General features: G+C 38.2%; 2 protein-coding genes across 3 annotated transcripts in view; one reads left to right on the top strand and one right to left on the bottom strand.

Annotated features, from left to right (window-relative positions):
- Nucleotides 1–18,017, top strand: part of LOC109042210 (metabotropic glycine receptor) — a 437,874-nt gene extending 419,857 nt beyond the window's left edge. For both annotated transcript variants that reach the window (XM_072300307.1, XM_072300308.1), the window contains exons 12-15: nt 8,101–8,239; nt 9,804–9,909; nt 10,754–10,936; nt 12,501–18,017. In XM_072300307.1, coding sequence (XP_072156408.1) covers nt 8,101–8,239; nt 9,804–9,909; nt 10,754–10,936; nt 12,501–13,079 — 1,007 coding nt within the window. In that variant the 3' untranslated portion in view covers nt 13,080–18,017. The remainder of the gene's footprint in view (nt 1–8,100; nt 8,240–9,803; nt 9,910–10,753; nt 10,937–12,500) is intronic.
- Nucleotides 18,018–18,164: 147 nt separating this feature from the next.
- Nucleotides 18,165–25,729, bottom strand: LOC109042123 (uncharacterized). The gene is made up of 4 exons (XM_019058688.2): nt 24,610–25,729; nt 23,293–23,547; nt 22,645–22,784; nt 18,165–18,929 (listed from the first exon to the last, which is right to left on the bottom strand). Exons 2-4 carry the CDS (start codon nt 23,487–23,489, stop codon nt 18,670–18,672), a joined length of 597 nt encoding a protein of 198 aa, XP_018914233.2. The 5' UTR covers nt 23,490–23,547; nt 24,610–25,729; the 3' UTR covers nt 18,165–18,669.
- Between the last annotated feature and the right edge of the window lie 1,737 nt (nt 25,730–27,466).

Here is a 27,466-nt window from a genome sequence, read left to right as displayed (position 1 = left end):
CTCGTTTCAGCTTGCCCTCTCCACACCATACATATAGTCACGCCGTCCTCTTCCAATTGCGTATGTATCCCATCCAACTTATGTAACTAGTCCTGAACTATTGCACATAAGTCCTTTTCCTGAATTTCCAATTAGATAGAATTCTTTTGTCAAATGCGCCCAATTAAAGGATACGCGCCTCAATCGACCAGTTTTTTTCTACTCATCGGTTTAATTGGAACGAATTCATCGGACCAGACAGGGGCCAACCCACATCGGCTTAGCTCTGAGAAGTGAGCCTTTGAAGTTTGACAAGTTTAATGATGCCTCACAGTAAAATGCTAAAGCTGGGAGTTGTGAGGTCGAAATTTCGGATCGACCCTTAATACGTACAATATTGTTGCGTAAGTCTAACCGAATTCACACCGATGTGTGTTTAAGCTTGAGACTTATCAATGCTGAAACTAGCTTACCGCTATCGCAATTTTAATGTTCAAAAATTCTCACTTACAGTAATTGGTTTGATACAGAAAATTCTACTTCATCATCTATGTTCAAGTTCTGAGAGCACCTTTAGAACCACCATTGAAAAGAAGCTCATGTGAAATCTTGTGGAATCAAGATGATCGGACTCTGTGACATTTAAATTGAAATACATGTGTCTCTAATTACACCATCAATATTTATAACTTACAGCGTATTATTCATTTACTTATATTTTTGCTTTGAATCTTTAAACAAAAATCTAATTCTGCGGTCAACGCAGTATTTCTGAAAAATTCAAGGCAAGTGATCAAAACTCAATTGAAAAGAAAATGTGACACAACAACCAGATGGTGTCTTGAACCCGCAACATTGCATTCCTCGATCCCCAATTTTTCCTTACTCCGTCATATTTTGTACTAGCAACCAACCCGTGCTTCGCACGGTGATAAACCGTCATTAATGAAATTACACCATGTTATAACAATAACTTTTGTATTAATATATTTTACTATACCTATTATGCCCATATTTATATTTTTTAATATAATTATTCAGAAGCTACAAAATATTTTTACATATGGGGGCTGTTGTTGTACCCATCAGCAAAAACAAAAAACATGTTTGCGAGTATCAATTTTGTAAATATGGTAGTAATTTATAGACCCAGCAGTCTTGAAATTAAAAAATAAATAACTGCTGTAAGAAGATGTATTTATTAATTTTTGATAATTTTATCGAAAATGATTATCCGGAAAATAATTTCGGACTTTTAAATGTAAAGTGCTAGTATTGTGATGCCTTGCATTTCAAAAAAGAGGAGGTGAACGGCCATTTTAACAGATGTTGTCATAATGGTCTTCTCAGACTTGCCGAGCCTGGATTCAAAGACCAACTTCGAGACCTCTTCTCCAAACCCATTTTCATGACCAACATTTTGAGATACATCAGTTGTATGGCTTCTGCATCTCTGTCTGCTTCCAAAGCCCATATAATTTTGAATCAAATCTTCTGCTATCGAATACAAAAAATCATGGAGAATTTAAGTTTTATGTTGACCAGCTTCTCGAAAGAAAAATAAAATTTCAAAGGAAGTCTGCAACGTCGCAAATGGAGAAACGTCGTCTCTCATTTTGCCCAAAAATATGTATGTATAAAATTGAAGGCATTATGACTGGCCCCTCTCAACTTATATTCGTCTGTAACGATAAACAATGGGACGCGTTTGCTACGGCGCCTTGATTCAACTATACAACCTCGACGGATGTCCGTATTGCGTACAGAAAATTGAAAGCATTTTGACCGCCTGCTCATACTACCTGTAGTTGATTCGATCGACAAACGCGTTGGTCGGCGGTGACGGGGACTTGATGCATTTTTTCTACTTGATGGATTTCCGTATCGCACCGACTGAAGAGCGAAACCACGTATCTCCATTGCGGTGTTTCAAAATTTCCGTCCTTAATTCATCTCTTCCATGAGAAACAATCCATATTTACGACTTTAAATTTTGAACCAAATCTTCTGCTATCGAATACGAAAAATCACGGAAAATTTAAGTTTTATGTTGACCAGCTTCTCGAAAGAGAAATACAATTTCAAAGGAAGTCTGCAACGTCGCAAATAAAGAAACGTCGTCTCTCATTTTGCCCAAAAATATGTATGTATAAAATTGAAGGCATTATGACTGGCCCCTCTCAACTTATATTCGTATGTAACGATAAACAATGGGGCGCGTTTGCTACGGCGCCTTGATACAACTATACAACCTCGACGGATGTCCGTATTGCGTTCAAAAAATTGAAGGCGTTTTGACCCCCTGCTCATACTACCTGTAGTTGATTCGATCGACAAACGCGTTGGTCGGCGGTGACGGGGACTTGATGCATTTTTTTAAACTTGATGGATGTCCGTATCGCACCGACTGAAGTGCGAAACCACGTATCTCCATTGCGGTGTTTCAAAATTTCCGTCCTTAATTCATCTCTTCCATGAGAAACAATCCATATTTACGACTTTAAATTTTGAACCAAATCTTCTGCTAATAAATTAAGAGCAAATGACAATGTGGGAGACCACGCTTTAGCAATTCAATTACATAAACATGTGCAACAACTCTACCCAGAACATTTTCTTTTAATACATCTCTTAGTAATTGATCCAATTTGCAATGAAAAACTCGTGAAACTAAATCTGGACGATCTGCAGCAGTTTCTTTTGGCGCTAAAGCAACGGTTATTTCCGACCATTTCGGGTTACACGTCATTGTCAAAAAAATGTCTGGTCTGCCATACACGCGGACAATTGCCATGGCATCTTGATATCTTTGAATAAGATTACGGGGGCTGCCTTCAAAAGAAGATGGTAAAACTACAATTCTTCCAACATTCATATTATCGAGTCGTGCTTTATTCAGAACAAAATCTTGCAACCCAGCATACTGTTCAACTCTGAGTTCGGACTGATGCTCTCTAATATAATGAAGCCTCTCACCTTCGACACGAACATATAAATCTACAATATATTGTTGAAATAATTTCTTTGATTGGTGAATATGGGAAAATGCTGTCCTAATGGCAAGCCTGTACACGCGAATTGTAGCATGGTTACATGTTTGTGATTTGGCTGCTTGCGTGGTCCATTATGCTCCATTTTAGGACCCCAGCCTGGTTCGCCATGAGGATATAGAGCAAAGGATAAATCATTGGATCACAATGAGGACTTAATACAGATATTTGGTTGGCAGAAGATTTTGTTCAAAATTATATGAGCTTTGGAAGCAGACAGAGATGCAAAAGCCATACAACTGTTGTACCTCAAAATGTTAGTCATGAAGATGGGTTTGGAGAACAGGTCGCGAAGTTGGTCATTGATTCCAGGCTCGGCAAGTCTGAGAAGACCATTATGACAACATCTGTTAAAATGGCCGTTCACCTCCTCTTTTTTGAAATGCAAGGCATCACAATACTGGCACTTCGCATTTAAAGTCCGAAATTATTTTCCGGATAATCATTTTCGATAAAATTATCAGTGCTCTGCCGAAATAGATTGAGGTTATTTCCCTGTTCACCCTACGTCGTACATTATCCATCTCACTGAGATAGCCGTCATGTCGCACTTTGCGTCGCGCGGATAAATTGCGAGAAACATTGCCACGCTTCGCCGGACGCCCACGTTTTCGACTCCGATCCATTCCCAATATTAAAACGAATACGCACACTTTACTAAAAATTCGGGATTCTTCATACACGACAAATATTAACAAAATTCAAAAGACAACGCGCACTGTACGAAAAATTGGCCTCCGGCCAATTTATGCGCGGCGCTTCGCGCCGCGTACCGGCGCTACGCGCCGGCATTTGGGGGGCTTCGCCCCCCCATCCGCTTAGCAAATTGGTGCGGGGACCGCACGGGACTTTCTCGCTCGAGCCGGCGCTTCGCGCCGGCATAGACACTTTTACTGGAATATTTAGAAAAATACTGCCAATTTTACAAAATCATAAAGTTTGATTGGAATTTTGATCACAGGATAATAGTTATGAAATTTTTATTCAAACCATTGAACTTCATTGTAAATGTCTTCGCGATATGTGGTGAATTCATATATTCGGACTCGACTTGTTGATTTTATGAGGCATCTTCAATTAAATATGTAATTGATTAACTAAGTCTCCTGTCAAAGATGGCGATCCGTAAAAATCTTAGCTTTTCTACGATTCATTAGGATCCATTAGATTCATTGACATCATACTTCAGATACGATTTTATATTATAATCTCTCCTTAAGCACGGTCAAAAGCCATCAAATATCTACTTGAATGGGTAGAATGACTATTCGATGTTCAAATAGTCTTAAAACTAAACGGTTTTCGCTTAGCATCTCCCAAATTTTAAATTTGGCGGGCGAATCTACCTGCTGGAAGGTTCACGACACGCCCGCCAGGAGCGCCATCTCCTTACCGCGTATCCCCGTAACTTAAAGCGAAAACAATAGAGAGCGCCATCGACAAACGTCAACCAGAGACAAGTCAACAAACGTCACGTTATAACTATTATAACCTCCTTCATTAACAAGCATTAAATCAGTTATATTTGTGCCGAATTATTACATTATATTTGTGCTTAGTACCTCGTAAAAAGGAACCGCAAAAGATGGAATCTGCCGGGATTCTAAATTCATTAACAACAAACATATTAGTTTTTAATAAAGATCTAAGTGTCAGTTCTTGGCGTTAGCTTGATGATTCATAGTACCTTTGTAATGTGAGTATGTATCTAATTAGTTGTCTAATTTTGCTTTGTGATTACCTACGGAGTAATTTTGGAAATAGTATATGATGCATTATATAATGCATTTGAATTCCTAGGTTTCACCTGACTCAAAGCGTTTGCTGCTATTATCTAGAAGCGCTCCGACTCATTTATCAGAGAATTGAGCGTTTCCTATCGGCCCCTCTGCAATTATGAGATTAGTCCATGAATCCTTTAGGAACTTAAATTAATGACTCAGATGGTGCTTTTGAGCCAACTTTCAAAGAATTAAAGGCACATTTTTTCAAAATCTACAGTCCATGAGCTCTCCGTGTGACCGAAGTGCTCTCCTCGCTATATGACGCGTAACCCTTCAATTTTTAGTTTAGTCCAAAGACCTCGTAGGAACTTAAATTAATGAACCAGGTGGTGCTCTTATGCCAACTTTTGAAGAATTGAAGGCATTTTTTTTTATTTTTTTTATTTTTTTAAAATTTACAGTCCTTGAAAATGAGCTGTTTCGCGGAGCAAAGTGCCTACTTTTGGGCCTCGTAATCTCTTGAATTTTGAGTTTAGTCCAAAGATCTTTTTGGAACTTAAATTAATGACCCAGGTGATGTGCTTGATGCCCATTGTTAAAGAATTAAAGACTTTTTCAAAATTTACAGTCTTTCAAAATGAGCTTTCCGTGTGATTTTGCTAAAAATGGACAATTGAGCGTAGCCCCCCCCAAATTTTAGCGTACCTCAAAATCGTTGGACGTGCATAAGGAGACCATAGATATGGTGTCCTGTGCCAATTTTGAATGAAATCGAACAGATAGATTCTGAGATATCGCTGTAGACAGATTTGGGGGACGCCACACGGACGGACACACATTTTTTCAAGTATGGTTATTTTTACTCCTGGGACCTTAAAAACGTCTAGAAATGATGAAATTTCAACTTTTTTTTTTTTTTTTTTTTGGAGGATGACAATACTTCCTCTCTACCCTATGGGAGCGAGAAAGTAAAAATCGGAATTCTTCATAAACGACGAATATCCATGACGACGAACGCCTCGGGCAGCCGAGTCATCAGCTGACCGAGAACGAACAGCACCGGGAAAACGAAAAACCGCGCATCTCCCAGTGGGACGAACGGGATAAGCGATCTTTCGGAGGGCGCGAGGGGCGCGGGGCCCGACGCGCGATCCCCGCATTTTTCCCGACCCCGCGGGACCGGGACGGTCCCGCCGGCACCTCCGACGCCCGTATGGGCACGACGGTCGCGGCGCAATGTCGAAACGGAAATCGGGCTTACGGAATTATATATTAGGAGGATTACAGATTTCGTGATTGCGGCAACACTGCTCCGGTTCGGAATCTCCAAAATTAGACAGAAAAAACAGCTGATCGAGACGCAATAAAAGAAGGGAAACCACGACGACCAAACGACGACGATCCATCGCGGAACACCGCTCCAACACACGGGTCACCCTTTTTTAGCGTGTTTTCAACCCTTAGAATCAAAATTTCGAAAATCGGACGACGAATTGCACCCCTTCAGCACGAACCGCACATGCGTACAAAGTTTCAAGGAAATCCGCCTTCGGGAAGTCGCTGAAACATTGGGTACAAAATTGGGGCCTCTCCTTTATAGTTTTAGATTGATCTAACGCAACATTTTGGATTCGTCCAACCTTAAGTCATGTCGGTCATTTTTACTAAACAGAATCAATAATACGAAAGTGTGTCAGATTACCAACAAAATGTGCTGGCTTCAACAGCACAATTTTTAGTCCAACCAATCAGCTTTATCATTGTTTCATTTGCTACATTTTTTTGACATCTATTGTGTAGAATCAAGATCAATCTTTTCAGCATTCTCTTAAGAATGAACATTATTTAATGCAAATGTAGCAACGTTTCAATGCTTATTCGGCGGTTTCAGCATGACAGGTTGTGTATCAAGCGGCATTTTTTTGAAACCAACCATGACTAATTTTTTCGGGAAACACGTTTGCTCTTCAGTCTCCACATATAAATCCAATCCATTTCATTTCATTTTTCAGAGAAGCTATAATGACGACGCGCGTTGGTAGAATAGTCAAACGTTTGTTTTTTACGCGCTTTTAAGCGAACATTTTCAAATGACTGATTTCTCTGAGTCGCGCTCATTGCATTTCAGTCGGTACATTTCGCCGAATCACAGCTCGCTGTCAACGCGTAAGGTAAAGCCACGGCTCCACAGACAACAAGCGACGCGGAATCAACCGCGTGACAAAACTTAACGACCCATACCGCCATGCAAAGAGAGCGTACAGTAGGTGAAAAACTTTTTTTTTTTTTCTTAGAGAAAATCGACGGGCTATAACTCAATAAAAACATTTTATCGAAAAATACGTTGACGGGATTATTATACTAAACCTAAGTAGCACAATGCAACGGAAATATTTAATTTAAATTGCAATTTGATTTCAAGGAAGTTGCATGTTTTTTACCATTAAATTTCAATATTTTTATATCACTTAGTCACTTTATGCCGATTCTAAACACTCAATAAAATGAGCTTCATGTATCAGAAAGATATGCAATATGCAATGCAATGACAAATTGCAACTTATTTCAATTTTACTGCAATAAGTTTCCATAAATGGGGCCCCTTCAAAAGGAGCTAGGCAACTTACACAACACTCAGTGGAATTGCAATATTTTTACTATGCAATAATTGCTACTTATTGCAATCTGCGCTACTTGGGAATGATATTGATTAAGACATAATGATACTTTGAGAGTTCAACTTTCATTTCCTGGCGAGTGAACTAACATCAAATGTAGGATCACGAATTAAATGCAATGTGTGCAAATCATCAAATGAAAATCTTGTAGGTCTAAGTCATAAGCCTTTTGTTTCCGAGGTGTAAGTCAATCCAAAATCAATTCAAAGAATTTGCATACATATTTTTTGTTGCTTCATTTGAAAGTGCTTAAAGAGCTGATTTTACAGTGGTTTTTTATACTTTTTCTCTGATATGGGAAGTAGTATAAAAATCGATTTAAAAGTGAGAAAATGCACCGCCTATAGTGCCGTCATCTGACAGTATTTCCCATTTAAACACACGTATTTTAGCAGATTAGATAATTTTGTCTTATCTTCTCCAATAATTAATTCTTCAATTCATGAACCAAGGGTATCCTCGTGTTCAGTTCACTCACAATCAGTAGTTTCCACCTAAACACGAACTTCATCAAATTTAGCTTGGCGCGTCGGCAATGTCGCGTCACGCGCTGTCTGTGCGAGGGTGGCTCAAGGTAACGATTCCTCGGCGTGGCGGATCGGAGACATTTCCAGTCGGGGATCGGGGTCTCGGAAGAGGATCTCAATGTATATTTTGTATCTGTTGCAGTGGAAGTAATGTTCTTAATCTGGGGAATCCGACTGTGCATAGTCGTCAGGAAAGCGCCCTCGGAATTCAACGAGAGTCGATTTATTTCCATGGCAATTTACAACGAATTCCTTCTTTCCGTCTTTCTCAACGTCTCCATGTAAGTTCCTTCCCTTCGCTTGCACCCGCATTGTTCGGCTTTATCCCCCGTCTCCACCCCAGTCGAATCGTGCGCGAAATTAGCACTTCCTTTGTAGAGTCGGCTATTAAAAAGCAATAAAAAAGTCGTAAATTTCAAAGAGGAAATCCTACTAAAAAACTGTAAAAGAATACCTACTAAGATATCCTACAGAACAGAACTAAGTCACTATCACAACTACCTGTCATGCGAATGCATTTTGTGGGAAAGCACATTATTTATGATTTCTCCTTTACACTTTATGTATGTCCTAATCACTTTTCATGAGAAGTATTTTATTTTTAGGACTAATAATATCAGATTTCTATAACGTCTTATTTCAGCTAATGTCCACCAGCAATATTGGTGATAAAAAGCAACTTCGAGGAGGAGAATTTCTAGGAACAAACAATTGTCAAAATGTTCCTGTTAGAAAAAACTTTTTTTGCCACTGTGGAAAAATGTCCTATTACTTTTTTCGACAATTTTATTTTATGCAAAAAAAAATATATGCTTAATCTTTAATATTTTTTACGTCGTTTGCGTATCTTTGCGCCTCCAACGAATGGGCGTGTCTCAATTTCCACGTGACCCCTGTTTTACAAATAAAACTATTCTTTCTGGGGCTCATGCGGAGATCAAGATACACCCTTATGCTAGCGGAGCGACGATATGATGAAAACTACTTTTAGAAGTAACAAAATCTTGATGTTAATTTTTATACTGAACTTTCTCCTAACTTGTCTCAAAGAAGAGCTTATCCGGTCTCACCATTTGTAATCTCATAGATTTCATAACGTTTTTCAAAGTCCAAATATAACAGTCAAGACAGCCGAAACTTTCCTCGCATAACTCATTGTAAAAAATGCACATTATGCCAAAAATTTGGCAACCTCCCCCGTCGTTATTTTGAGAGTGGAGTGCCTTGTTTGTAAAACTGCGAACACGAGGGTGGGGGCTCAATAAAGTGGGCTGACAAACAGTTCTTATCAAACTCCTTGCTGTGCTGGACCGTAAATGACACAAATGATTCCGTACTTACAACTTTGCCGCGCGTACTCCATAGTAAACCTACGAATATGTTTCCAAGTTCTCACATTACCTTAAACTTTATCACCGCACGGTCGATGGACGACGGACCGCGGTCAGTCTTGTGGTTATACTGACTCGATGAAAAAGCTCCAGACAGGATGTAGTAAGACTATCGTTCAATACTTTCATGCAAAGGGAAAACTCCGTATGAACTTTCAGGCGTTGCCAAATTTCCTTTAAAAAGTCACTAAATTTTCAGGAAAATATGTGAATATTTTGCTTCTAATTTTTCAGATAATTTTGTTTGTAATTTGATTTAAAGTGTCTGAAAATTTCGAAAAAAAATATTCATAACTATCCTCAAAAATAAACATTTCATCGGAGGAAATTTGGCAACTCTCGAATGTTCATACGACGTTCTTCCGTATAGCACGGCAGGATACTCCCTTAAGTGTGTTCATGTTAATGTATAGCCTTTGGAGTTTCTTATTTGTACTTCTTTCCTATTTCGCAGGTTATTTTTGCAGTCACCCGCCAACCCGGATCTTTTGTACATAATTTTTTTCTGTCACACCCAGCTCACAGTTACACTTCTCCTCTGCCTAATTTTCGGTAGTAAGGTAAGTTAGAAATTCAGTTCCTTTGAGTCTTACCCACGTATTTTATTGGAAATGAATGATGTTACATTTTTAACAAAGGGACCCCAACCACTTCGCGGTCCAATCCCTGGAAGCGGTTTGCGCCTCAGACGTTATGCAATACGCGTTACTCATATGAACTTATGGATATATTATAGAGTAAGATATAAAAAGGATTGTTTCGTAGGAGAAAATAACTTGAGTCTAACGAAACTATCATCCTGTATAATACAGCGAAAGTCACTCTTCCTTGAATTCAAGGAAGAGTGACTGATCAAAGATCTCGTCAAGGACCAGTAAAAAATTCTTAACCCCAGCCTAAAGGATAATGGTTGACTGTCTGTCTGTCTAGGCAAGTTTCCAAGTAGCACGGATCGCAATAAGTATCAATTACGTAGTAAACATTTTTCAATTCCACTAAGTGTTGTGTATTTGGCCTAGTTTCTATTTGAAGGGGCCCCATTTATTGAGACTTATTGCAATAAAATTGAAATAAGTTGCAATTTTTCATTGCATTGCATATTCCCTATCTTTCTGACACATGGAGCTCATTTTGTTGAATGTTTAAAATCGGCATAAATCGACTAAATGACGAAAAATTATTGCAATTTAATGGTAAAAAATTGCAATTTTATAAAAATCAAACTGCAATTTAATTTCAATATTCTCGTTGCACTGTGCTACTTGGGTTGATGTAATGCTCGATTCTTGAATAATTGCTTGTAATAAATAATAATTCAATAATTTTGGATAATAATATGGAATTACTTCTGAATACATAATTTTATATTATATCAACTAATTATGGATTTTTTTTCCTCTCCAGGCTTACATGGTATTAAAAGGACACGGGAAATCGGAAGAAACCCTGAGTGTCGTCTCCAAATCTCAAGCCGCCAGGTTCATGTCGAAGCCGCGATCAACGAACCACTCGCAATCTCAGGCGACGAACAACGCGTGCACTGCTTATATTTTAGAATACAGCAACATCTCAGATCATGATATTCAGGTTTGTTCACAAACGAATATTTTTCGGGAGGACGTTTGACAGCACTGAACGGCGTTCTTCATTGGTGCATCAGCGTTCGAGCTACGATCAGCTCGGGGCATTGGCCATTCGCGGAAGTTGGCCACACTGCTTTTGCTCCATTAAACCCAATTTAAATGATCGATTCACGGGAAGGCGGTCTGTTTTGATAGATATACGTTTTTTTTTCTATGCCTGTAAATGAACAGTGCCCAGCAGAGCCAATTTACAGGACTCACCACTGCATATCGTAACCATTGCCGTGGTGTGCTTTGCGATGTATCGATTGTTCTGCCATTTAGACTTATGGTAAAGAATTGATTATTAAGGTGTTCGCTGCGAAAACCCTGATTATCGATCCTTTTCCATAGATTTAAATGACATAACAATCGATATATCGCAAAGCACGCCAGCCACTGAATTCGTAACTCCTCTGACGTGAGGACATGTCTTTATTTCACGTGAGCCGTACTGTCCATATAACTCCATGCTTTCGCGGGGCTCCCTTAGATATATGGATTCGCCCTTACGTTAGCAAAGCGACGAATATTGTGCACTCAGTGTAGTTCACGGATCCCTGAAAGGAATAAAATGCAGGGAAAAGTTTGAACGGGAAAAATGAATAAATTCTTGCTCAAGTTTTCACAAAAATTAAAATTTCTTAAATTCCTCGGAGGACCCGACAGTTCCCTTTTTTGCTGTAAGTGCGTATCTTAATTTCCATACGAGCCCCGAAAAGCATCGATGTATACGGAAAATAAGGTTCAAAAGGAAATCAAGTTACGTCCTTAACGTAAGAAAAGCAAAGAATAGAGAATTTGCAAGAAAATGGTTTATTGTTGCATCTGAAAGTGCATAATGAGCTACGTTCACAATATTTTTCATGATTATTCCTGATATGGAAAATTTTGGAAAAATAGATATAAATGTGAGAAAATCTGTCCCTTTATGACGTCATCAGACACTGCAGCATATCCCCTTTTAACACGTGTACTTTGGTAAAGTAGGTCATTTTGTGGTGTCATATCTAAACATTGTTCATTTTAGAAACCAAGGATATCCTCCTGCTCAGTTCACTCAATAGTTTCTTTTTTAAACACGAAATCCACAAAATTTCAGACCCCTGCAAAGTCTCCATTGCCTCACGGATATTTTACTGGATCCGTGGCCAAAAAGCTATCGTCACACCGTGTCACATCATGTCACATCAAATCGTGCTATGAATATATCTAGGTCAGGCGGTGTGATGGCATGGCTAATTCAATGACTTGGCGGGCCAATCATATCATTTGACCCTGAAATATCTATACTGTTTTAGAGTCCCTTTATACTGATAGTTAAGACAACCCCCTCCCCCTCTTGGAGTCGCAAGCGGGAATAAAGATTACACAAATTGATAGTTTTTCGTAATCTTTGATCGGTTCATTCTCAAATTCCTTTCTCCGTTCCTTCTGTCTTTCCACTTGTTACTTAAGTTTATTAAGTTATACCCCTTAAGTTTTATAATTCAGAGTTCTGTGCGCTAAAAACCAAATTTCTGTTTCAGGAGGAGTTCCGGCGCCTATACAAGCAGCTGGGCAAACTGCGGGAGGAGAACATGAGGCAAGGGAACCGGCACCTGGCCGCCCGGATATCCGCCATGCAGGAGGCCGGCCGGCAAGGCTACGCCGACGACGACATCCTCGAGGAGGACAGCTCCGACTGCATCCTGACCACGGAACTCTTCGTGGTCAACAAAACCGAGTCGGTCGAGGTCCAGGTCAACAGCGAGGACATCGCGTCCGCCTCCACGCCGCCGGTGGCGCGCTCCACGGACGAAGCCCGAAGCTCCGAGGACGTCTCCCACTCGCAAAGCGAGCAGTCCAACTCGCGGACCGCCAAACCGAAAACCAAGACGAAAACGAAATGCTCAAGAAAGTTGTTGCACAAGAAATTAGGGAATAGTAAGACGGCGGAGAAATCGGGTGCCGCTAGCGCGGCTGCGACCGAGAGCAACCCGACGAGCCCGAATAGTTCGAATAATTGTTGTAAATCGCCTAATTTGAAGTCGGGTCACGCCAAGACCCACGCAATTGTAATTAACTTAGATGATAAGAATAGGTTCACGGAGGAGGTCACCGTATGACTTTGGTTTTTCCTTCATGCGGGGAAGACCTTCGCTAGGCAAATGCGGGATGAGACATTGTTTCGGTCGAATTTTTGCAAGTGGGTTAGATTTTTTGACGTATTGGCAACTTTCGTTACGAAAATAAAAATTAATTTTGGGTGCTGTGGTACATTTACAACATTTGAGTTTATATCTTGGAAGCAATGACGCTTTCGTCAACAATTTTGGATGCACGAGGAGATAAATAAAACTCATTCGATATTTCCCCATGGATAGAGGCAGAGAATTTGTAAAAGGACACTACTCTTAGCTTTCTAATGCGCCATACGAATCAAAATATGGTCCAAACTGGGGTTTTCTAACCCTATCTCTGGTCCGCGCTGGTCCCATTTCATTTCAACTCCTGGATGCAACTATTCGAACTCTATGGATGTCCGCGTTGCATACGCACGGAGTTGAAGGCGTTTTGACTGTCCAAGCACTCAGCACTTCACCTGCGGCCCGCGGCACTCGGCGCGGTGTCAACGGCAGGCTTTTACTGCGAAGATCCAATTTGGCAAAGCGCTTCCAAATCTTCGTTTGTACTTCAAAGATATCTTCTTGCTTTGGGTAAGCAACAAATGCAGCAGCTCATTCGCTATGGCGAACAATTTAATGGAACAACCTTTTGATAGAGGTCGGAACATGAGATGTTTTACTAAAATTGCAAACTTTAATGTCTATTTCTTCTCATTTTAAAGTTCAAGTGGTGTCTCTTGAGGGAAAATTAATTAGGGCATAAGCATTTAAAGTTTCAAAATCATGTCCGACTTTTCGTACTAACTCGATCCATTCTATGATGCTCCGTCTTTTGGACCGGCGCGGAGTAGAGGTTGATCAAGTAAAACCCAGTTTATAAGGTTCTACAGGACCAAATTTTAATTTCGGTAACGCGTTATAAAGCTGAAAATAGTATTTTTTTAGAAATTTTTACAGATTTTATTTATCTGTTGCAGTTTAGGATGTATTGAATAGGTAAACTTACTTTCTGGAAAACCCTCGTAACTCCCTGATTAGGGCTCATAAATGGTTGAATGAAGACACTGGCACTAAAAGCTGAGTAACAAGATCAAACTGGTGCTACCAAACCAGAAAGGGCAGGGTTTTCATTGGTTATCAATACATTGTTTGTTTGTATAATTCGTTCACTTTGCCGATTCGGTCGCTATCAGTTTGATCATGCGCCGAAGCTTAAGTTATATACCGATTTAAGTCATTAACCTTTGTAAGTTACAACCCTCTTTTTAGTGCTCAAAAGATGAACCGAATTCATTCGCGTAAATAAAACTGATAATTCCTTCGAATTTGCGAAACTCCTCTTCATCCTGTAATCTCGTGTAAATCACTGTGTCACCACGTTAATGCAGAGTCAGTCAATTTTCTATTTAAGAGAAAAGTAAAATTGGCGGGTTTGATCAGAAAAGCTGTAATTTTTCCAGAGATATTTCCGACTTTATCATAAGCAATGTTAAGTAGATCGGTGTCACCGTGTCACCCGCACGCGCGGTGTTCCAATATTTTCACTGGGATTTGTCCGATTAGGTGCATTGTGGAATATGCCCCCATCGATGAAAAATTTCCACCAGCAATGAAAATGTTTGCATCGTGATTCACAGTTTTGGCAAAGCGTGAGACGTGTAGATCACAAAAATGTTACGGGAAATTTTCATACATTTTGTTCCCTAATTAGATTCTTCCGACTTAATTTTTGACTGTCCTGAACATTACGCATAAATAAAAAGATGAATTCTCCGATACACACACACTTTTTTATAACACGTGTGAATATTGCGATGCTCTGGAGTCAATAATGTTTTAAGTTTTATTTTTGTTTTGCAATAATATCTTATAGAGCCGTATCTCCATTTATTCATGCACATAAAATTATTTTGATCGTTCGTTACTTAAGTATAGACTCTTTCTTTTCAATGTGAGAACCTGTTTTCTTATAACCATAATTGTTCTCAAAGAGCCAATTTTATATTCTGCCTGCAATTGCAAGCGGAGACGCAATTTTTAATGTTAACGTCATAATCGAATTATTTCTGAAACTTAAAACAATACTTGATTCCATATTTTCAAATACACGTTACCAAAATAAAATTTTCTCGTGATAATTACTTTTTTAAAATTTTGACCAATGAACAAAAGGTTTTTACTGGATAAAGCAATGCACGAATGTATTTATCCTCTGTTTATCTTACAGTATAAAAAAGTACAGTGCGCTAAAAAATTCATAGATTTCGTTTCTTTAAAACTGATAATAAATGGTTAGGTAATCATTCGATTCTCTTTTCTATTCATATATGTTTTGTTTTTAGATCATTAAGACGTTGTCTTGGTTTGTATACAGGCAGTATAATATTCCCGCAAATTTGTAAAGAGTTATTTGAACAAGAATTGTTTCCCTCTCAGAGAATATAATCAATTTTTTTCTCAATTACTTAAACTTATGTACAATTAACGCGAAAAAGAAAGGTATGCAGAACGAACGTATTAAAATTGTGTTAAATCTAATAATAATCACTAATATGGATGCTAAACACAGAGTAAACTGCGAAATATGCAACATAAAATTAAAGTACTTGTTATGGAGAAAAAAATGGTTGAAATTATGGTTAAAAGTCATGTTATTGCATTAAATTGCGGAATTATTTGAATATTTTCGTTGCGCTGAGCTAATCAGGACGGCCAATGGGGGACGAAAAGAGGGTGGTTGTTGCGCGGGGGACGAAAGAAGAGAAAGATTGAACGGAGAAGACAAATTCCTCAGTGTGATTGTACCAGGTAACTACCGGCGAAGATTTTTGCAAGCACTTATTGTCTATTTTTTTAGTCTGCGTTCAAGTCTCCAGACATATGCCCGCTCAAAAAGTGGTAGTGCTGAAAAATGACAATGACGCATGATAAAAATGTTCCGTATCACGGTGTTTACGCGGCTATCCTGCTACAAATTCCTCCTCTCTCTATTCTTCCCCTTCTTTCCTTTTCCCTATTCTTCCTCTTCTCGGACGGGAAATAAATAAAAACAGTTTTGTGAAAACAACGTAAAATGAGCACTCACGTTAGTGGCCGTTTATTGGTAAATAGTAAATGCGATTAAGCTCACATTTGAACTCAGACATTATCCAACATGAAAACTTAACTCTGAAAAACTTGAATAAGTTGACGCAAATGTAACAAAATTTAACGTGCCTACAAAAAATCGCTGCGAGAGACTAACTGCTCCAGGGGGAATGATACCACTATTCGACCACATGGGAGCTTGTGTTGCCGTAACTGAAATTGAAGGCGAACTGACTTGGCGATAGTGTGATATTTTCCCGTTTTTGTAGAAAGATTGCTTTTTTTATGTGATCATCGAATGACCGAGCACTTTCATCATGTTACCACTTTTCTTATTCATTCTCTTCCTTCTTCTTTCTCTCCTTCCTGTCTCTCTAATGCTCTTTTTTCTCTTTTTACTCCTCTCTCTAACACTCTAATTTTCTATTTCTGCTTTATTTTTCTTTATTTTCTTTCTCTTTTTTTCATCCTCTGCCTCCTCATTCTCTTACCTTATTTTTTTCCTCTTTCCTTTACTTCTATTTCTCTATATTTTCTTCTTCTTTCCTTTTCCTCCTTCTTCTCTCTATTTTCTTCTTCTTTGGCGTAAAATAGTTGTCGTGCAAGAAACCAAACTCAATACCTGTCACTCATAAAAAGTCGTCGGTAGATTTGGACCTTCAAAAAACCTAGACGACTTTTTAGAATGTACGAATTAGGAGACCCTTTTTGTTTCTCTTTCGTTAGTTATACACGTAAATTTCAGATTGATGCTTTGCACCGAAAAATGACGGAAAAGTAAAGTGAATAAATAGTGCACACTGTGAAATTAGAGCCATTTTGTAACTAGCACAGAATTTTGACGCACTCGCAAGAATAGAGGGTACACTAAGTTTTGACTATTAGGGATTGCCTACAAGATAAGGGACCTAAATCATTTCATTCTCATTACGACATTTCGTGCTCTAAATATGGAGAACTTGAAGTTTAAATCCTTTTTATATTAATACTGCGCTTTTCTGAACTCCAAACTCTAGACGGCTATGATTCCGGTTCTGACATTTTCTGTTCCGGAAGGATCGTAAAACTCTCATGCTTCCTATGGTACCATTTAAGCAAAGTTGAATATTTTTTGACTAAGGTCCATTTCCTTTTTACCAGTCACATTGGTGCCGTGGCGTACTTTGCAATTTATCGATTGATCTGCCATTTAAACCAATGGAGAAGAATCGATCAACAGGGTGCGTCCGCAACGAACAATTATATAATCGATTCTATATCATAGCTTCAAATGGAGATACTAGATGGGGGATTTGTATTTCATGGGGGATGGGGAAACTAGATAATTGATCATTCATGCCTCACCCTTGAGTCACATGTATGGGTATTTAAAATAATAAGTTTGGAATTAGATTATAGGAAAGTTCTGTACGGACAGAGGAGCTAAAGTCATAAAATCATCATAATATTCTAGCATTTACCGAAGTTATATCTCAACAAAATTATAAGTTGTGCACTCTAAAAAATAAAAAATAAAACGATCAATGAATGCCTGTTGTCATCCACTGGTATGACGCACTATGACGCCTTTACCGGAATGTATTTCAAACTATTTGCAGGTCCACTTGCATTTGCTTAGATATTCCTTGAAAACGAAGTTTTCGGCAGACCTTAGTTTTGTTCATTTTTTAAACATGTTACTTGTTAATTTTTAAAATTAATTGCTGTATTATCTATGCTTGAAAAAGAAACGCTTGTAAACTATTGTGTACATAATATATTTATATTCCAATTAATTTATTTGTTAAACTGTTTTATAGTTTTGTGGCCAAAAACTTAATTATAAAATAAAAGAAAATTATTAGCCATCAAGTTGCGTTGAACAATATTTATAATTTCGAACATGGGTGGTAGAAATGTCCCACCAAGATGGCGGGATCAACAAGTAAAACAAACCATAGTCAACTATTCAAAATTCCTTGGGTACATGATGCACTTGAACGACGATAGATATGTCTTGGAGCAAGAAATATTTATTAAAGTTATTACATGGAAAGGGTTGAAACAGTCCAATATTTCACTCTTTATATTTTTGATCATTTATAATCAATCTCGTAATAAAAGTTAATTTTGCTGCATCCATCTTCTGAACGAAACTTCACGATTAAAAATAATCGTATTTCGTTCCTACTATGAAGATAAGTCAAGTTAAACGAAGTTTCAATCGAGTCAAATGTAACCTATTGTAGGGACAATTAAAGCAATTTAGAGTCAATTGAAGTCTTCAGAGTCAAATAGATCCGAATAAAACGAGTTTACTCAAATGTCACTTGAAATTAACGTTAATGTTGTCTCGATCTTATCCTCAATACGGGGACAGAATATCACCATTTTCGCCAATGATTTTTGGGTGAAAAGATGAGTAAAATTGTACGAATCCTTAAATTCCCCCGTCAACATCCTTTAATTGGTTGATTCGTCAGTATTTTATTCGCGATCTGTTCTTTCAGGTGAACAATTGCTTTCAATCGCGTAAAATATCTCCCAAAAGAGAATCAATCGAAAAAGACAACTTTGTTGGCTTTGATGGCCGTATACTCTCTCGTCGTGACAGGGCATCCGAATTAGTTTTACAATCTCCTATTCGCAATCGACCCGTATCCTCGGTGAAATTAGCATTCCAGCTCTTCATTGGTTGCAGTAAATTCGGATCCACGAATACTTTCCTTCTTTGAATTCTCTGCGACAGCTCAGCGTCACGTTCAGAACTGCTCCGCGCGTCACCTGAAACATTCAAGGATCCATTCAAAGCACACGATAGATTTTACGTAGTGAATTCGTCGCCTCTAAGTCGAAAGAACGTAACTAAATGTCAGTGTTGCAAAGTTGCCATTCGCAAATGTTCCACCAAGTTAACTAATGCGCGTTTCTGACTAAAAATGATACTGGTTTTACAACACGCCATAAATAGCAAAATTTTGTAAATATAAAAAAAAACAAAAAAAATTGCAGCGTCATATTGGTATAAAAAACTGTTTTTTAGTCAATTTAGCAACCTTGAAATTAAATTACGTTCCCTCGGGTAGTAAACGACGATCTGTCACTAAGCTCTTCAAATCGAATATTGTTAATCATGTCACAGAATTTACGTCGATGAGCAGACCTGTTAAAACCAGACGCTGTTGTGTGGGCGTGATATTTGTAATTTCTCTTCGGTGATTGCGTATACGAGTTAAAATCAAAACCAGACAAAGGAAGCAAAAAAATGACATAACGCATTGGTCGACGAGTGTAAAAAATATCCAGGAGCTGTTCGACCTAGCAGCCAAGCACAATGTGCACCCCTGATGTCGCAAACCAAGGTGCGTAGTATTGTCCGTCACTATCAGAGTGTACACATTCAAACTAACCACGAAATCCAACATATCGACGGTGAAACCACCAAACCACGTATCTCGTTTGCGGTGTTTAAAAATCTACGCTCTCATTTTATTTTTTTGAAGTAGACCAAATCAACATCATTCCTTGAAATTTTCACGGAATTTTCTCCGCACAAAGAGGAAAAATCACAGAAATTTTCAAGACTGGATGTTAAGTAGTTTTTCATTTAAAAAATAAAGTATGACAGGAAGTCAGCGACGTCGCAAACCGAGATACGTGGTTTGGTAGTTTCACCGTCGATATGTAATAAATAAACACGCCGCTAGCATATACTAAAAATATAGTGAATGTAGATACTTTTTATTAATTTATGAAAACAAATACTCTCTTTGGTCTGAAAGAAAGTTTTTCTTGTTCTTGAAAGACATTTTAAGAAAAATTGATGCAAGGGTATTTTTTTCATCATGATAAAAGAAAATGTGTCATTAATGACGAAACAACCTATGTCTATAAATAACTTCCGCTTGAATTAACGAAGGAATAAAAATAACATTTCAAATCCACATTCTCTTTTTTCTATAGAAAGGAGATTCTTGCGGGTAAAAAAGATGAGAAGATAAAACTTTTTTCTCACGCAAAATATTTTTAAATCCTTAAAATTAGTTCTTTAAACAATTTTTTCCGTGAACTACAAAAGTGCATCAAAGCAATCAAGCAACAGTATCCAACGCATGATAAAAGTCTCCCGGCAATTTATTAACACACAGTGGCAGCTTGAAGGCACCTCATGTTGACAGATCGTGCTGAAAATGAAGCACATTTCTCAGTTTAACACGGTGTCAAATATCCATATCTTTTCTCACAACCTGGCAACCTTGAGGCACCCTCAAAACGCGAGAAGAATCTCCCGCCGAGGACTTGACATCCGACGCCTACATAAACACTATCGTGACACAGTGACTGGAGTGCCGACACGCTGTCTGGGACGTCTGCCTCGACGACGGGAAGGGGTGTCAAATCACGGAGGGATGGTCTGCCCGGCTGAGCATGAACCACCCAACACCAAGTAGAATCCCTATTTAAATACGCGGTTTTCCTTCGTGCGGAGCAGTAGGGCGGTTCGCCTTCACAGCCATGCTAAAGAAGAACGTCATATGAACTTTCATATGTGTTGCCAAATTTCCCCTAATTAAATATGTATTGGGGAAGAAAGTATTGCATATTTCACCTTAAAAGGCAGTGTACCAATGAGGGCCGTTATAGAGCCTTATTATAGAGAATTTACTGAACTCTTTGGCGATTTTTAGCTCATTCTAGGTCTATATTTTACGAAATGCAACGTAATTTGGTCATTTCCGGTCTCATTTCGGATGTTAGACGTGGGTCTGATGGCCAATTGTGGCAAAAAATGCGGGTTTTGTTGGTCTAATGCTGAAATTCGCATTTTTCACCGAGATCAGCCTTCAGATCCATGCTTAGGACAGTACTACATCCAAAAGAAGACTTAAAATGACCAAATTACAAAGCGTTCTGTAAAATATTTATTTTTAATGATCAAAAAATCGCTGAGTTGTGGAAATTCAGCTAGGCTGTCGTATTACGGAAGAGAGCCACAAGTGCATTTATGTATGAGCCACGATTAGCACATGCTCTTATGTGTCTTGCGGCTCACTCTAGACTGCACTAACGGCTCTTTTCTGTATCACGGCAGCAGGGTGAGCCCAAAAGCGTCCTTTATCGACACCCAACATCGAGGTATTTTAGATGAAAGTACGAACAAAAAACGAAGAAAAAAACCTACAACTTTCCCAATAAATTCTTATTTTATCAAGGGGATTTTGGCAACGTCTGAAGGCTCATACGGCGTTTTTACTTAGCAGGCTTGGGCGGAAGTCGGTCCGCCGATGCAGGGAAATCTAAAACTTGACACGGGAATGTGTGAATGCGTTCACCCCTCCCCTGTCAGGGTGACGCGTGACACCGTGACAACCGAAGCGAGTCACTGTCACTTCACTCACGGGCTCAAGACGCGAGACCGAAAATTAACACTTCATCTATCAATAGCTTACACGGATATTTAACCATACCGCTTTATCTACCTATTTATCATCGCTGGAATATAGTCGAGGAGGAAAGCTTCTGTTTAGTTCAGCGACATTCATTGTTAGGATTAAATTGCTGCTGAAGCGGTAGTTTGCACTTCGGCCCAGTCTCAGGCAGAAAAAATTACATTTCGTACCTTTAAAATATTGGCAAAAGGTATTCGTATCATATACTGTTGAAGGAAAAAATTAAACATTTCAGATAAGGTCTTAGAGCAAAATTGTGAAAAAATTGAAAAGGAAAGTATTTTTAAAATTTCTGCAAACGTTCCACAGTATGTCCGCCGACTTGAAAATATCCTAGAAATATCCGAAAGATAAAATGCTGTCCTCGATATTTTTGAAATGTTTAAAAAAATGTGTTACCTCTGATTGGGGCGATTTCTAAACTTGTTCGACTCGTCAGGTTTTCAGGGGGGCACTCTTCGGAATTTAATATAATTGTATTTGAATCCTTTAATCGATCATTCAACATGGTAAGAGATTTTGATACATGTTTTTTTTTCCATCAGAATTCCGCGTAGAACACACGGATAAAAATTTTGGTAATGCGGGTGCTAGGCGTATGGTTACTCCGAATATTACCCGGAATATTAATGGTTAAAAGATTCCCTTGAAAGCCAGTACAGTAGAGCAGTGACGCACCCAGTTTCGTACTTGTTTTCCTGTGCATGATACACGCGTTCAAAATTTCCAAATATAACGCAGAGATGAGAAATTAAAATTTTCCGTGTTCGTAATTCGACTTTCCTGTTCCACAATAAATCAAAGTTTAATCTGATGTGGCACTAAAATGATTTTTTTCTTCGCATGTTTACAAGTGCAAGTTCTGGAAAAAAGAGAATTTTCCTCTGCAACCCAATTCAGCCTATGAACGAAAAATATTTGTTTTTCCAATAATTAGGAAATAGCAGCTGATCCGGGAAACCACACAGTTACCTGCATTCATCTGTTTTTGAATAATCCCCTTGACAATATACTGTAATTAAAGTAATTGATTGATATTTCGTATTTACCTTTGTACGATGAGACTGTGTCTGAGGAAGTAAGTTGCTGTTTGTAGAGAACCTTTTGAAATTCTATAATTTTCCGCCTTTGAATTTCTTTTTGATGCAGCGCACCACGATAGCCGTCATTTTTTAGATTTATTTGATGCCTGCAGAAAAGAATTTCATTGTCAAATAACTTCAAATAGAAGGACGATAGTCAATGTTTCGTGAGTTTATGAATATTTAACCGAGAGCTGGTAAAATGGCTTGGAGTTTGAAATGAATTTTGAAAACCACCGTAGTTGCATTAATTTGATGCAACTCGATACATTCAAGACATGATTAATTTTCCAGTATGATATGATTTAATGAGCCTTCAATTATTCGAGTCAGCTTCACTCAAAATGTAACTGACACTAGACTGCAGAATTTTCTCGGATTATGCTCTTTTAGAATTAGTGTGTGGATCGAAAACAAATATGAGATCATCAAAATTTGATGGATTTCAATTGTTCTCACATCGGTATCTTCCGACTGCTTTCCTCTAAAACTCAAATTCTTAAAAACCGTAGGTAAGAAAGTGTGAAAAAAAGTCATGATTCTGAATTAGGTATCATTTATGCACATGAGTGTGCAATCAAATTTTAAATTTATGAAGAACCAACAAAAATTTACCTTCTTAGGGCTACTTGAGCAGCCATGACTTTTTGTCTTTGAATAATCAGCAAACAATTTGCGCATCTGCACTCTCGCCAGCGGCAAAGTTTTTTGTGGCCCCTCAGGTATGATATGATGCCATGATTACGACATCTTGCACATTTAGGGGTTCGGAGCCTTCTCAAAGTGTCTGGTTGTGTTGATTCTCTGGTCATTTTGTGTAGCTTAAACAGGCGTCTTATACATTAGCACTCAATGAGACAGTGAAAAAATCTGAAAGAAGAACATAGGTTTCAGTTAAAAAGTAAAAAAGACTGACAATGAGTGGTAAACGACTAACAGTGAGTACTGAGTAGTGTCTTAGTAGTAAAGAATAGTAAGAACTCGCGCTGCTAATCGCGTATTCCAAATGATACCACTATTCAAATTTCTTGGAATCCATTTTGCCTACCCGATCAGTTGAAGGCGAATCAGTTGAATTCATTTCCAGAGTAATCATGTATAATTTACTCTTGTTCAATAAAATAAAACTTGAAAAATAAGAAATAGGTTTTTGTCACTCTTCTTAAAAATTATAGAAATTTAAATAAAATTCAGTTGTAAACCCTTCCCTCCTTTGCCGAACCGTTTATTTTGTTTTTTTGCAAATTTTATTCGGTCGAGGAATGAGGGGAAGTATAAGAAAGAAGTGACAGTAAGTGGAGAAAAAATAGAAGGTCTCGGTTTGGCTTTTTTGTCCCGTAATAATGAGGTAAAAAATGGATGCACTTAAAAAATTCAATTTTCAGAAAAGTGACCACAAAAACATCATAGTTGAGAAAAAATGGATCATTCAATGCGCGTTTACCCCATGCGGTCTAGGAAGAACGTGATCTGCAATAGAAAAAATTACAAAACCCAGTAAGTTAGTCCGACGAAAAGGAGCAAAGTCCCTGGAAGGTCCGGTCTTGTTTTTAGGGCTGAAATAATGTTTGGTGTCCTGCTTCATTGAAAATTACAAAAATTTAGACGGAACCTGGTTCCATCCTGCCTCTCACCCTAATTTTATTTTTACCCCAAAGATAAGGACGAAGAGAGAGAGAGAAGGTATAAGAGAGAAGGAAGAATAAGAAGAATCCATTTTCCGTCTTTAGTTCCATTATCATTAAGAAAAAAATAGAGGTTCAACCTTAAACGTCGCAAGACCCCAAAACTTAATAATTGGCAAAAATTGGATCATTCAATGCGAAAATACTCCATGCAGTTTAAGATAAACGTGATCCAACGTGGGAAAAGATAAAATCCCAGGACGCGATCAAGTGAATTAGTCCAAAGGAAAGGAACTGAGTTAATTACCTATTTAGTCGGCGAATCCAAACTTTGGCGCGACGAAAATCACCGCGCGCGCTGAGGTCACAAATTCAACTGTTAAGCGCTCCACTCATCCGACGCGAGGTATAATTAACGAAGCTGAGCGTGAAATGGGATCAAAATAGAGGGTAAGAAGCGGAGTTTACGAAAAAAAGAGGGTGTCGCGAAGAAGAAATGCTCCGGGTGAAATATCGCCGGGTATCACTTCCTCCGGAGCTGACGATTGGCGAGAGGAAAAGGCGGGCACAGGGGCGTGACCGCCCCATTCATCTTCGCTTCCTCCCGACTCCTGATCCGTGATTGCAGGAGGAATAGGAAGAGTTGGTACTTGATATGCATTGCCTGTGGTCATTGGTCAAGATGGAAACATTTTAATGGAATTCTTTGCCTGCTCGGCAGACTGTACCCATCAAGTCGAGTGAATAGAAATTTTTCAGTTGTCTGAAAATTGATGAATTACGTGTTTAAGTGTAAACTACTCAGTGAACTGAACACGAAGATACCGTTGGTTCATGAATTGAACAATTTTTGCATAAGATATAACAAAATGATCTAATCTGCTAAAATGCATGCGTTTAAATGGGGAATACCGCAAGATGACGTCACTTGGCGGTGCATTTTTTTCACTTTTAAATATATTTTTATACTTTTTCCCATTGCAGGAAAAAATTATGAAAAATACTGCAAAATCAGCTCTTCAGGCACTTCCAGATGAAGCAATAAAAAATTGCATGCAAATTCTCCATAGTGGACATTCAAAAGATCCTTAGTGACATTAATTTTCTGCAATGATTATGCATCTTTTTTCTCACTATAAATGTATTAAAAAGTCGCGTTTGGACTATTTTTTGCAATTAGGAACTACTATTTCTGGCTCTTGCGTAAATTCACCTATCCACATAAATCAAAGAGGTAAAGAAGGGGGAAGAATACGGAAGAAAGTGTTGGGGATCATCCCCTAAAATTGTGGTAGTACCCCAATGATACGTACATTTCCAATTAATTGTGGTAGTACAGCAACATTTGAGCTAGTAACCTAATTTATTGGGGCAATACCACAATTAATTGGAAACGTACCTATCATCCAACAACTCCAACCTCTTTTTTCCGCGAATTGGAAGAATAGGTGGAGGGAAAAGTAGAAGAAGAGGAAGGAAAGATAAGAAAAAATTATTAGGTACGGGAAAAAATACGTGGAAGATAAAAAGGAGCAAAAATAAGATAAGAGGTAGGGAAAAGAGTGATAATATAGAGAAAGGAGGGAAAAAAGAAGAAAAATTCAATTTTTAAGTCATTGAGATTGATAGACTGATGTCCCCTCCATTATAAACTGAAAGTTTTTCCGAGTGATCGGAAAAATTTACGGTTTCCTTCCTAAGAGCTATGAACTAATGAAAAAAATGGGGAGAGGCATGTTTGCGATCCCGTGTGAGCTCCTATTCGGAATTATTCACGTGACAAAACTAATGACACTTGAAACACGGTGTTTCACATTGGTTCGATTGAAATAGGAACAAAGAGGAAGACTCAGAGGTGAATATTCGTGACAATTCTCTGAAGTCATTAATTATCCGTGACTTGAAACAATTGGACAGCTAGGTGTTGCAGACCGTTCAGTTCACTAACATCGCCTGTCCGAGGGGTGCTACGGAATGCTATTGTTATCTTACTGTGCAGTGTCCGTTGCGTTGGTTGCACGAGACATGATGCGCAAATTTCTCAGCGGCTCCTGAATTTGACTGATGTCAACACAAAGCTGCGTCGCTTTGAATCCAGATTGTAACTATCATGTTGTATGATGAATTTCAAACTATAGTCTGAAAAAAGATCCATGCATTAAAATAATCCAACCTATTTTGGTTTTCGCAATAAAAGCAACCAAATGAAATACTTCAACCTAATGTTTGAACCGCTGCTTCATTTGAATTGCATGCACGAACAGGTCGCAGGGCATTTACAACATCTTTAATGCAGATACTCGATTTAATAATCTCGTTTTCAGCTACCGCCTTTCCCTTGATGAATGATTAATTTTGGAGGGTACTTACTTTTCTCTTACTTTAGATCAAATTGTGAATAATGTATTTGAAACAGGTACACTTAGAAAAAACGATGGTTAAAATTTCCATATCAGTAGTGCCCTTTAGCCACTCGGAGTTCTTAGCCAAAAATAAGGGTATTCCTGTCTCTATACTGGTATTATACCATTAAGTCATTGAAAGTATCACTCAATAGTAAAAAATATCAGTATACTTGATTATGACTTTTGTTAATTAAGAGTTCATATGGAACACTGCTTTTTTAGTAGCTTTTTCTAAGTGTAGAATAGAACTATTCTTAAGATGATACGATGGACGCCGTATTTTGAGTCAGAACGGCATGCGATATATCGCATCAATTGGTTCCATTTTTTCAGCTACTCGTCATTTTTCTCGAATTTTGAGATCGCAATTCTGTTGTCAGGAGACTAAAGCACTCCATTATCAATTTTAACAAATAAATTCAACGTAATAAAGGCGTGGCTTTTTTAGAGATGAAATATCGCATTCGAGTGCAGTTTTGATATCAGTATCGAATGCTATGTTTTATCTCTAAAAAAGCCACGCCTTTATTACGTTGAATTTATTTGTTAAAATTGATAAGTGATTGCTTTAGTCTCCTGACAACAGAATTGCGATCTCAAAATTCGAGTAAAATGACGAGTAGCATTAAAAATGGAACCAATTGATGCAATATATCGCATGCCGATCTGACACAAAATATAACTTCCATCGAATCATCTTAAGATGTTATGAAAATGTGTGTCTTGTCAAAGGATATTTAGCTAATTCCGAAGGTTTAT

The sequence above is a fragment of the Bemisia tabaci genome, chromosome 5 (assembly GCF_918797505.1).
Source record: "Bemisia tabaci chromosome 5, PGI_BMITA_v3".
NCBI lineage: Eukaryota > Metazoa > Arthropoda > Insecta > Hemiptera > Aleyrodidae > Bemisia > Bemisia tabaci.
The sequence above is the reverse complement of the archived record's forward strand: the minus strand, read 5'-3'. Positions and strand labels throughout refer to the sequence as shown.

What these genes read in the sequence shown, in the direction of transcription:
- LOC109042123 (XM_019058688.2), bottom strand. Translation starts at nt 23,489, where the DNA reads ATGACCAGAGAATCAACACAACCAGACACTTTGAGAAGGCTCCGAACC. An exon ending in GCTCAAGTAGCCCTAAGAAG is followed by an intron (nt 22,785 to 23,292) that starts GTAAATTTTTGT and finishes TCTTTTCTGCAG; the next exon opens with GCATCAAATAAATCTAAAAA. An exon ending in CACAGTCTCATCGTACAAAG is followed by an intron (nt 18,930 to 22,644) that starts GTAAATACGAAA and finishes TGAATGTTTCAG; the next exon opens with GTGACGCGCGGAGCAGTTCT.